Below are 12,443 nucleotides of genomic sequence, written 5' to 3' on the forward strand. Positions count from 1 at the left end.
GTCTTGGAAAAATAGATAGAATGGGCTAGCAGCCCCTATGTCATCATCTGTTTCAAAAGTATCCCTTAATAAAACAAGTTGATAACAGTAGACAATCTGGCAGCAGTCTAAAGCACCCTCATGTTTATTTAAAATGAGCCTTTCATCTGGGAATCTAAAAAATAGTTTGGAAGGCTTTTAAAAATGTTAAAATCAGTATTACTGCTTAGAAGTTCCATTGCCAATTTCCAGTTGCTCATACTCAAGTTTTTCTAGCATCAGGTCTCTGCTCCTGGTCCTAGCAACTTCTGAATGAATTTATGAATAATGCTTCTCTTTTTAATGTATATTGTTATCTTCAGGTATATATAGCCTCTGATCCATGTCCCCTTTTGAGTTTCCTTTTCTTGACTATTAAAATTTATCTCCTGCTGTTGGTCATCACACATATTATATCTCAATCCTCATTATATTTGCTGGCCACCATAAACTTTCCTTATTTTTTCCAATAGCTTTCCTAAAATGTAGCAATTAGAGCACAAAGTATTGTATTGTACCCAGCAATATATTCTCCTTTTCTTGCATCTCCGAATCAATCTGATCCTGGTTGAATGTTCATATTTTTATATACTTAATATTAAATGTATTTTGGTTTTTTAAATGGATCCATCCATAGTTTGTTGGTTCAGGTATCTGTACCTATCTCTTTTGACCCTTCTTGCATTTTCAAATGTTATCAAGTATAGCTGTGAACTCCTCACCGATTCACAGTATTTCCTTACCACTCCCTGATCCTCTCCTTCAGGGAATGGAAAGTAAATAGGCTTTACAGTGAGATAGCAGATTCAGAGTCAAGGTTCCTCTGATGAAATTGCTCTACCAGTAACCCCCTCATGTTTAAACTCGAGGATTGTTAAATCAGCAACCACAGCTGATTTCATCTGGGAAGTCATTACAAAAGGAAAAAGATCATATTTCAGATAACTGAGCCAAAACCATCACTTGGATTTATATGTAGAAATTAGAGGATGACTGGTGCATATCAGATGTAATGTGACCGGTGCAGAAAATATTGGTTAGAACAGGAGTGGGCAATAATTGTTGCAGGTGGGCCATTTCAATGTTGGTAGTGATTGTGGGCTGTCCCTGGAAGAGGCAGGGCCTCGAGTGGACGGGGAGGTTCTCTGTAGGCACTGCATGCAGGGGAAGAGGAGACTTTATGTGCTCACCTGTGGGATGTGGAAGCACGGGAGCTCTACTCTTAGCCCTCACCCTGCCTTGCAGCGGCACACAGCACCCAGGGAACTGCCAACTGTTTTGAACAGCTGGGTTTTCTCTTGTGCTCTGTGCCCCTGTCAGGGGGAGGGTGCTTCCCACACCCCCAGGTCTCAATTGGCCTGGGGTGGGGGAGCAGCAGGGTAAACACAGGCTGGATCAAATGGCTTGGTGGGCTGAATCCGGCCTCCGTGGCCATATCTTGCCCACCCCTCGGTTAGAAAGTAGGTTTTTATATACACTACCTGAAGTTTCCAAATGACATTCTGGTGCACTGTGTACCAAGAGTTCATTATATTGCACTGTAAGAAGGCAATGTTGAAGCTGAATAAGTATTTGTAGCAAACAAGGTGGTTTTTTTTAAAATAAACGTGTTTGACAGCTTTCTTCTAAGTAGTCACATAGGCCCAGATATCCAAAGACATTTAGGGTATGTCTACACTACAGCGTTATTTCGAAATATCTTATTTCAAAATAGTTATTTTGAAATAGCTCATTTCGAAATAACGCATCTACACACAAAATTCATTTCAAAATAGCTTTTTGCTATTTCGACATAGTGCATCCACACTGAGTGGATGTTGAATCACATTTAAGGCCAGCTGGAACCAGGTCTGGCAGGGCATCAGGTCAGAAGTTACTTTGTGTGGCTGCTGCCTGAGGCTATCTGAAGCCTGTGCTTAAAGAGACCCCCCCCCCCCACCCCGGACAGCCAATTCTCAGGTTTCCCTGCTTCCTTGCCTACCTTGATGAGGGACAGCAAAGCATTTTGTCTCTATGTGCTCTGGTTGCCCTCACTCAGGACACCACAGCACTCTACAACATGGAGCCAGAGCTGCCCCTGGGCACTCTGGTGCTTCTCTTGGACGTGTTGCGGCGAGCCTGGCTGCACTTTCCTCAGGCTGCCATCTGGGAGGTCCATCGGGGGGGAGGGGGTTGTCAGTATCCAGGAGGCCCTGTGGGAAAGCTTCCACCCTGAGGAGCACTAAGAGCCTCCCCGGTCTGCCCCACTGGGGGCTTGTGCCTCATTCCTCCCTCACGTCCTTCCACTTACCCCTCCCTAGCCCTCCTTCCTGATGTCAAATAAAATACATGTATTTTCATGAACACAAACGCTCTTTATTTAACAAAACTGGGGAGGGGGATGAAACTCTGGTGAGACTAGGGAAAGGAGGCGGGAGAGGGGAGAAGAGAGGATGGGAAAGGGGAGGGGGGAACCTGGGACGAGGGAGCTGGAAGGGGGAAGCAAGGTGAAGAAGGGAGAGGGGACGCTCAGGGTTGGGGGGTCTCGCCGGACCGACTTGATTTTCATGTAAACCTGCTCCTAGGTTCGCATGTGGCCTTTGATGGCCAGGCTGGCAGCTATCCTGCCATAGATGGCTGCGTTCCTCCATCTAGTGCGGAGATCATGGACATTGGGGGCATCCCCCCCCAAACCTGAATAAGGTCCATGATCTCCACCCTGGACCAGGAAGACGCCTGCCTTCTCCGGGCCCTAGCAGGGTCCTGCGAGCTGGCAGACTGTTACTGGCGAGTGGTGGAGGGCTGGCTGCCAGTGGCTTGCTGGCTCATGTTTTGAGGCCACTGGATCAAGGGCAGTGACTGCTGGCTCTGGGCTGGCAGGCTTGGAGTTGGCACAGGCACTGGGGCCAGAGTCAACCCCTTTAAGGGCTTCAGGGAGAGGGGAGAGAGAGGAGTGTTCTTGGTTGAGGCTGGAGTGGCCACCAGAGCACCCTTGGAAGGCTGGAGGCTCCCTATTTCGATATAAATGTCTACATAGCACTTATTTCAAAATAGCTCTTTCGAATTTGGTGTTATTCCTCGTGGAATGAAGTTTACCAAATTCGAAATAAGCACTCCGCTATTTCAAATTAATTTCGAAATAGCAGTTTGGCTGTGTAGACACTAGTAAAGTTATTTTGAAATAACAGCTGTTATTTCGAAATAACTGCTGTGTAGACATCCCCTTAGATGCCTAGCTACCTAGCAATTGCTTATCGGATAGTCGACTAATCATTCACATCCATACTCCATACCCCATCAATTTTCATGTATCTTCATTTAATTTAAAGTGGTCAGCCAAATGGGTTTCTGGAGCACACAATTCAAATAGACAAAACAAAGTACATATTTATTATCTAGATATGACTTAGATTGCAAATAGACACTGTAACTAAAGCCATAACAGAATAATGTGTCATGTTAGTATAGGATTGTAAACTCCCTCCCCGCCCCCCCCCCATTTTATTAGACGTTAGCTTCATTCTGTATAAATTCAAGAAAATGATAGCAGATTTTAGTTTTGAGAATCAGAAGGGTAACTATTTGGTCATATTTGTATTTTTTTTAAACTGCGTATAAAAATCTGAAAGGCTCATAAATGTCTGTTTTGCTTTAACTGGGCATATTTTTTTACAGTATTTTCAGAATGCCTTTGCAGTTCTTCAATGTGTGAATTTAAAATCTCTTCAAACTCTTTTTCTCTTTTTTCTTCTTCTTGAAAGAACTTATCTGTTGCAGTTGTAGTTAAGGACATCTCTGGGGGAATCTGAGCAAAACAGAGCAGGCACAGATAGTATAGTATTGAAAGTACAGCAATCATTTAATATTATTGAAGAATCAAAATTTATCTTAAGTTTTATGGTAACATTGTATATTTTCTATCTTTTAGCAAAACATAGACTTAGTTCTTAGGTGTGTCACTACATACTTAGATGTACTACAGGACATAATTTGGTTCATCTGCCACCCTCAAGACCCCTGGTCCAGTCACAGGTCACCTCAATCCCTTGTGCAATTTAGGGTAGCCTCTGGGAAAATACTGAAATGGTGGGATATATTGAATAAAAATACTTTTTTCATCTGAAGATGTTAGATACAGGCAGTCCCCGGGTTACGTACAAGATAGGGACTGTAGGTTTGTTCTTAAGTTGAATCTGTATGTAAGTCGGAACTGGCGTCCAGTTTCAGCCTCTGCTGAAACTGATCAGTTTCAACAGTGGCTGAATCTGGACGCCAGTTCTGACTTACATACAGATTCAACTTAAGAACCCCAGGCATCCCCAAGTCAGCTGCTGCTGAAACTGATCAGCGGCTGATTCCAGGAAGCCCGGGGCAGGGGCTTCCTGTAGTCAGCCACTGGTCATTTTCAGCAGCTGCTGACTAGGGGACACCTGGGGCAGAGCAGCTGGGGTGCTGCTGGGTTGGTCCAGTGGCACCCAGAGCGGCGCTACGGGACCAACCGGCAGCGCCCCAGCTGCTGTACCACAGGCGTCCGGAGCAAAGCCGCGGAGCACGGGGGCAGCGGGACAGCCCAGACGCGCCGTGGCTATCCTGCTGCCCTTGGGCTCCGTGGCTTTGCTCTGCTTTGCTCCCCGTCCCCCTGGTCTGCAGACCAGGGGGACGGGGAGCAAAGCGGCGGAACACGCGGGCAGCGGAACAGCCCAGACGCGCCGTGGCTATCCTGCTGCCCTCGGGCTCCGCGGCTTTGCTCTGCTCTGCTCCCCGTCCCCCAGGTCTGCAGACCAGGGGGAGGGGGAGCAGAGTAGAGCAGAGCGGTGGAACGCGCGGCCAGCTGACAGCCCAGACGTGTCTGGGCTGTCAGCTGGCCGCGTGCTCCGCTCTGCTTCCCCCCCCCCCATGGTTTGCAGACCAGGGGAGGGGGAGCAGAGCGGAGCAGAGCAGAGCGGCAGAACGCGCGGCCAGCTGACAGCCCAGACGCATCTGGGCTGTCAGCTGGCCGCGTGCTCCGCTCTGCTCCCCCCCCCTGCAGATCAGGGGGAGGGGGAGCAGAGCGGAGCACAGCAGAGCGGCGGAACGCGCGGCCAGCTGACAGCCCAGACGCATCTGGGCTGTCAGCTGGCCGCGCGCTCCGCTCTGCCCCCCCCGCCCCCCGTCTGCAGACCAGGGGGAGGGGGAGCAGAGCGGAGCAGAGCAGAGCTGGCCGCGCGTTCTGCCGCTCTGCTCTGCTCCGCTCCGCTCTGCTCTGCTCTGCTCCCCCTCCCCCTGGTCTGCAGACGGGGGGGCGGGGGGGTAGCAGAGCGGAGCGCGCGGCCAGCTGACAGCCCAGATGCGTCTGGGCTGTCAGCTGGCCGCGCGTTCCGCCGCCGCTTTGCTTCCTCTCCCTGGTCTGCTCGAGACCAGGGACAGGAAGTGCCCCGTTCGTAACTGCGGATCCGACATAAGTCGGATCCGCGTAACTCGGGGACTGCCTGTACAATGTTAGATAAAAGATTAGATGTAATGTTAGAGACAAGGTTAGATACAAGGTCCTCTAAAAGAATGTTAATTCAGTAATACTAGCATCCAAGAAATTCAAACAAATCATTAGTATTAGCCTCAACATCGTGTAGATTACTTGTAGCAGTGAACTTTTATTTTCGGATCTCCATGTCAGATAGTCTTCACAGAGGGATGTTGCCCATATCCATGGCAACTGGAGCAGACCAGATCTTTGGTCTGAATCTGGACTTAGGGCTGCCTCTCAGGAAGAACTCCCCTGAAGAAACAGTTACAGGCTGGACCTCCCTGGTTCAGCACTCTTGGGACCTGACTGGTCCTGGATGAGGGACTTTGCTGGATCAGGGAAGGTCATTTCTGGCCTCCCTCCCAAAACTGGTCCCCCCAGCCAAGGCCTGTCTAACAGCCTCCCAGCCAGCCCCCTTCTGCCACCAGCCCCTCCACACACAGGACTTCTAGTCCCACTGTGGCAGCCCTCCTGCTGGGGGTCCAGCTGTGCTGCCAGATGGCAGCTCTGCTTGAACTTCAGCCTGGCTGGGCAACCCCACTGCCTCCCGGCCTCACCAGGCAGCTCTGCTGAGTGATAGTGGGGCTGTCGGGCTCTTTGCTGTGCCACCGGGCAGCCCAACTTCCATGTTCCTGACCCCACCACCAGGCAGCCCTCCAGTCAGGCTCCCAGCCCTATGGGGTAGTCCTGCTGCCTCCCAGTTCTGCCACACAGCTGGGAGCCCTGCATCCGTATATAGCAAATCAGTCAGGTGAAGCAACATTCCTGAAAAAGCTGCTAGGGAAGCCTAGTTTAAAGTAAATTTTATGTTTGTTTTTTTGTGCACACACACAGTGACCTCCCAGGTAAGCATAAACATCCCACATTAAGAGACTGCAGCCCATACTATCAATCCTGAGGCAGCAGTACCCAAGATTTGTTTGATTTTATTTTCCTGTCTGTATATTTGGCAGGAATGCTCCCTCAGTTAGTATAACTATGTCCTTTAATAAGGATGCAGCAGGTTTAATATGAGGCAGAATACTGCAATGAAGAAGTTGTAGTCCTTAGGTACGAGTAGGTCTCAAAAGAGAATTCTCACTCCACCTTAATCACACCTTTATAAGCCATCTGAGGAAGAATCACAAGCCTCTTCATTAACTTTCCAACTTTTATTTATCTATTTATTTAATTTTTTAATGTATTTAATTTTTTTAAAAAATAAGCACTTATGAAATTAAATTCCATTTGTGCTTAATTCTGGAAAACTTAAGTTGGGAGTCTGATGTACCTTGCTCAGAGCCTAAGTTTTAGAGATTTGTCTTCTTTATAAGATCTAAATGAGAGACTCTCTCTCAGTAGAGGATTTAAGATTTTATGCTGACCTTGTAAATGCTAAGATCCATCTCCAGTCCTTGGGCCAAAAATCTCTGAGAAAAGGAGGGAGGAATCCTGTGAAGGGAAGAGTGCTATTCCAGGGTAATTGTGAAGAAAGTCTACAAGCACGTATCCTGCATTTCTCCTTAAGGAAAATAATGACCATTTTCTGACCTCCTATAGAACTCTTGGAAGCTGGAAGGAGAGAGGAGGAAAACTAATCTACCAGGGTAGTGGATCTGAATCACTTCACTCCATGCTCCTGGCTGCTGGATGTGTGCTGACTTGGGACTGGCTGCATAAAATGAGGAATGAGCTGCAGCCATTGGAGACAAATTACTCCTTGGTATAAGAAAGGTCACAGGAACTGGCATAGAACTATAAGATTAGACAGGATCACAAGTGTCATTTAATCAAACTGTTCGAGGCAGTTGAGGCCTTACAGGTAAAATTGATTGTAGGAAGAGGGAATGTTTTGTGATCTTCTCAAGCACCTTGGAATAGATCTTTCTTATAGGTAGGCTGGGAGCAGAAATTATTTCTCCTGGTTACTGTGGGAACAACTTACCCTCCTACAAGATTTAGGAGGCTCCTTTCCTTCTATGACTGGGTGAGGATGGAAAGTGGAGCTGGGGTGGATTTGAAAAATTTACTTTAGGATCCATGCCACAGATACTGGCCTGATCTCAATGAAGGCAGCTTCCAAGCAGTCTGCTCAATTGTCACAACATGGACCTAGTGCTTACTGGAAGCTGGTTTTCCTTTAGACTGCTGTCTATGTCTGCTGTTTACTGGGAGAGGGGAAACAGGGAGGAGAGGTGCTGTACTTCAAACCCATTTCAGAGAGCCAAAAGAAGATATATTTTTTTCTGTTTTAACAATGTTGAGGACAAAAGCTAAAGCCAGTGAAAAAACCAACATGCGTGCATGTAGATGTGTGCGGCGCGCACACACAGTTAAAAATTCTGCCAAAGTTCTGCTACAAAGGGAACCCTGAATGTGCAGTTTGGAGACAGGGAATTCTGGGCAGTTCTTCTTGATTGGCAGTCCTAAAGCCAGGCTTGCAGCAAAGAAGTGGTCTGCCCCCAGTTGCTATGGAGATGGGTAACACCCCACTGTGAAAAGTGTCAAGGAGAGGACTGAGAATGCTATAATTTTATTCTTTTCCTTTAAGAAAAATAGAAATTACAACATTCAGGTTTTTCTCTTTCATGTTTGGATACAATAGTTTACACCTAGAATAATAGGTACACACATTCATTAAATTTTATCCATAAATCTACTTTTAAATAATTTTTTCTAACAGCACGTTAGGATACTTATTAGCATAGTTATGAGAGTTTTAAACTGTGAGAGTGTTAAAGCAGGACGCCCCAGCTGAAAGCCATATTAGCAACTTGCTAAAAGCCTGATGGTCACACCTTATTTTCATAACAACAGTCGACAGCCCCCATCTTCATTAACACTGAAGTATGGCCTAACATCAAATAAATCATAAAAGCAAGTGTAAACTATATTGTAGGAATCCATGAATCACATTTAACCTGTAGACTGAACTTCATTCACCTCTGTGTTGAAAGTAAAATAACTACTCACCACTGGGTTGACTTCAGCCACACTGTACACATGGCTCAGTAAAACATCACACCTGTGCTTTTCAGGAAATGGGCTCTTGTAGTGTGAAGGATGTAACATTGGTGGTGATGCAGATTTGCCATGCAGTTTCTGGTCATGATCTCTGCTAAGTCTCTGAGACGGTAAACTGTTGTCACTTTTAGTACCAATGATATCACCTTGACCATGTAGAGTAAGATTTTGGTTTCTGTAGTATTCAAAGATAGTGGGTTGCATCAATTTCATTTGCCATTCAATTTCATTTTGGAAAGTTCTAAAATAATAAAAAATAATGTTTTCAAAATATGAAGGCCAGTTAAAATTATGAAATAAGTCATGTGTTCTATTAATATAATTTTGTCCTTTTTGCTTCTTTATGTATGAGTCCCATCATGGATAATTTTAATCAATTTTAAACAGTAGTGAGTGTGGCACTTCCAGATTTTTCACTCTAATCTCTGAAATTTATTCCCCACCTTGATCTGACAGTCGAATGTAGCTGACCTGCGGGCCTGCTAACACATCTATTTCCTTATGCTTTCCTGAGCTACAATATGAGCCAGAAGGGGATACCTTATTTTTGATTAATTAGATTAAATCATTAGCATGTGGACTCCCTGATTCTGCACCATTAAACTCAATAGGAGCTTTGCCTTTGACTTCAATGAATGCAGGGTCAGAACAAGAATGAGAAAATTAGAAACATTAATTATGTATTTCAACAGAATAGGGCTATTTCTTTCTCTAACAATAACTGAAGAACTTCAGGCTGATTCAAGAATCTTTAAAGTACAATAATATGGTGCGCCATAATCTTTGGGCCCTATTGACAGTGTGAAATCATTTTTTTTATCCACCTGAAGCTCAGTCAAGTAAGAGCTCTTGTAATTAACTATTGAATGTGAAAAGAAATAAAATGCTTCCTAGTTCTCATAACTACTGTTCTTCAAGATGCATTGCTCATGTCCTTTCCAATAGGTGAGTGATGATGTTGTATGCACAATCTGTGGAAAGCTTTTCCTTAGCTGTACCCATTGGGTTGGCTGCGGGGCCCTTTACAGTGGTGCCTTCATGGCAGAGTATATAGAACACTGCTACCCTGCTGCCCCTTCAGTTCCTTCTTGTTGCAGTACTCTTGACAGACAGTAGGTGGATGGAATTAGGAAAGGACAAGAGCAACACGGAAGTCAGATACCGGGAAGAAACACAAGGAGGAATGAGCAACAAAGGAGATCCCCTGGTTCAAATGGAAAAGGTGGGGCCATCAACTGGTTATATAAGGTGTTTGTACACAAATGCAAGAAGCCTGGGAAACAAACAGGAAGAATTAGAAGCTCTGGCTCAGTCAAAGAATTATGATTTGATTGGAATAACGGAGACTTGGTGGGATGACTCACATGACTGGAGCACTGTTATGGAAGGGTATAAACTGTTCAGGAAGAACAGGCAGGGGAAAAAAGGAGAAGAAGTTGCACTTTATGTAAGAGAGCAGTATGATTGCTCAGAGCTCCAGTATATAGTGGGAGAAAAGCCTGTTGAGAGTCTATGGGTTAAGTTTAGAGGTGGAATCAACAGGGGTGATGTTGTGGTTGGGGTCTGCTACAGACCACCAGATCAGGTGGATGAGGTAGACAAGGCTTTCTTCAGACAACTGAGAGAAGTTTCCAGATCACAGGCCCTGGTTCTCATGGGGGACTTTAATCACCCTGACATCTGTTGGGAGACCAATACAGCAGTACACAGACAATCCAGGAAGTTTTTGGAGAATGTTGGGGATAACTTTTTGGTACAAGTACTGAAGGAACTGACCAGGGGCCTTCCGCACCTTGACCTGCTGCTTGACAGCAGTTGCAGCACCGGGGTGCCCAGGCCCGGTTCCGGCTGAGTCGCCAGCAATCGCGGCACCGGGGTGCCCAGGCCTGATGCCGGTTGAGATGCCAGCAGTTGCGGTACTGGGGTGCTGAGCCCCGGTGCCGGTTGAGTTGTCGCCAGCACTTGTGGCACTGGGGCACCGAGGCCCGGTGCTGGTTGAGATGCCAGCAGTTGTGGCACCGAGGTGCTTAGGCTCGGTGCTGGTTGAGTTGCTGCCATTGGCTGCGGCACCGGGTGCTCAGGCCCGGTGCCGGAAGAGACCACTACGTCGATGCCAGTACAGATGAAGGCACGGAGACGGACGCCGGCTCTTGGGTGTCCGCCATGGAGGAGAGAGGTGTCTGAGTGGACGTCACATGGCTACGGAGATACGGCACCGGTACTGCCAGGCGGGGGGCTGGCAAGGAGCTCAGCTGCAGCGAAGTTCGAGCACGGCTCGAAGCTACCTGAGACTGATGACTCGGCGTCGATAAGGGTGCCGTAGTAGCGATCAGTACTGACCCCACATGGGGTGGTCCCGACACATAAGCCACCTTAGCATGCCAACCTGGGCCATGCGGGGGCAAAGTCGTAGCCAGCTGAGCCTCCGACGAGGGTGACCTCGACCCTTCTGAGTCAACCGACGATGGAGGGGAGGTTGTGAGGCTAATAAGGTCCTGCACCACTTGAAACGTATCCGGCGTGGACAGGTGGTGTGAAGGCAAGCAACCAGAACTATCGAGGCCTCCTCGGCGCCAACGGTGCGCCGGAGGAGATACATGCACTGGTGAGCCCGCGCCGCGGTGCCCAACCGAAGTTGACTTCTTTGAAGGGGACCTTCCGCGGGACTTCTTCACCCTCTTGGATGGAGGAGAGTAAGACCGGTGCCGAGACCTCGACGCCAACGCACGGTGCCGGTGTGGAGCCTCCCGCGTGGAAGCCGGTGCGCTGCGCACCGCAGGTTGCTCCGGCGGCACTGGTTGAAGTGCTGTCTCCATGAGGAGAAGCTTCAGGCAGGAAACCCTTTCTTTTCTCGTACGGGGCTTGAAGGACTTACAGATCTTATAGGCAATTGCCAGATGGGCCTCACCCAAACAATTAAGGCAACTGTCGTGTGGGTCGCCCCTGGGCATAAACTTCCCGCAGTCAGCGCACGTCTTGAAGCCTTGTGGCCCTGGCATTCCTTACCCCCAAGGGGGAAGGAACAAAACAAAGAACCTAACTATCTAACTACAAGAACTATTTATAGACAAATGTGAGAACGGGAACCATTAACTAACTAAGAGACTAAGAGAAATAGAGACGCTCCAATGACCGTCACGGTGGTAAGAAGGAACTGAGGTGGGGCAGCGCCGTCAGGGGTACTTATGCACTCCAGGGGGTGCCCTGCCGGTGCTACGGGTACCGCTAGGGAAAACGCTCCGGAAGACGCGGTGCACGCAGTGCGCACACCTACTTCGAATGGACATGAGCAACCACTAGAAGAAGAAAAGCCTGTTGAGAGTCTATGGGTTAAGTTTAGAGGTGGAATCAACAGGGGTGATGTTGTGGTCGGAGTCTGCTATATCAGGTAGATGAGGTAGACGAGGCTTTCTTCAGACAACTGAGAGAAGCTTCCAGATCACAGGCCCTGGTTCTCATGGGGGACTTTAATCACCCTGACGTCTGTTGGGAGACCAATACAGCAGTACACAGACAATCCAGGAAGTTTTTGGAGAATGTTGAGGATAACTTTTTGGTACAAGTACTGAAGGAACTGACCAGGGGCCTTCCGTACCTTGACCTGCTGCTTACAAACAGGGAGGAACTAGTAGGGGAAATAGAGGTGGGTGACAACCTGGGAAGCAGTGATCATGAGATGGTAGATGATGGGCAGGATTCCCTGGGACGCTAACATGAAGGGGAAAGGAGTCCAGGTGAGCTGGCAGTATTTTAAAGAAGCCTTATTAAAGGCACAGGAAGAAACCATCCCGATATGCAGTAAGAAAAGCAAATATGGTAGGTGACCAGATTGGCTTACTGGGGAAATCCTTGATGAGCTTAAACAAAAAAAGGAAGCTTACAAGAAGTGGAAAGTTGGACAGATGACTAGGGAGGAGTATAAATATATTGCTCGAGAATT

At 47.5% G+C, this 12,443-nt stretch overlaps 1 protein-coding gene across 2 annotated transcripts in view; it reads right to left on the reverse strand.

Annotated features, from left to right (window-relative positions):
- Nucleotides 1-3,578: 3,578 nt before the first annotated feature.
- The window catches only part of DEUP1 (deuterosome assembly protein 1), a 99,786-nt gene continuing 90,921 nt past the window's right edge, over nucleotides 3,579-12,443 (reverse strand). The window contains exons 13-14 of one of the 2 annotated variants that reach the window (XM_025182940.3): nucleotides 8,453-8,678; nucleotides 3,579-3,802 (exon numbers count right to left, since the gene is read on the reverse strand). In XM_025182940.3, the coding sequence (XP_025038725.2) occupies nucleotides 3,629-3,802; nucleotides 8,453-8,678 (400 nt within the window). In that variant the 3' untranslated portion in view covers nucleotides 3,579-3,628. Of the gene's footprint in view, nucleotides 3,803-8,452; nucleotides 8,745-12,443 lie in introns of both variants that reach the window. The other variant, XM_014571845.4, reaches the window with a different exon arrangement.

This window comes from Pelodiscus sinensis, chromosome 1 (genome assembly GCF_052426305.1).
Source record: "Pelodiscus sinensis isolate ZL-2025 chromosome 1, ASM5242630v1, whole genome shotgun sequence".
NCBI classification, from domain to species: Eukaryota; Metazoa; Chordata; order Testudines; family Trionychidae; genus Pelodiscus; species Pelodiscus sinensis.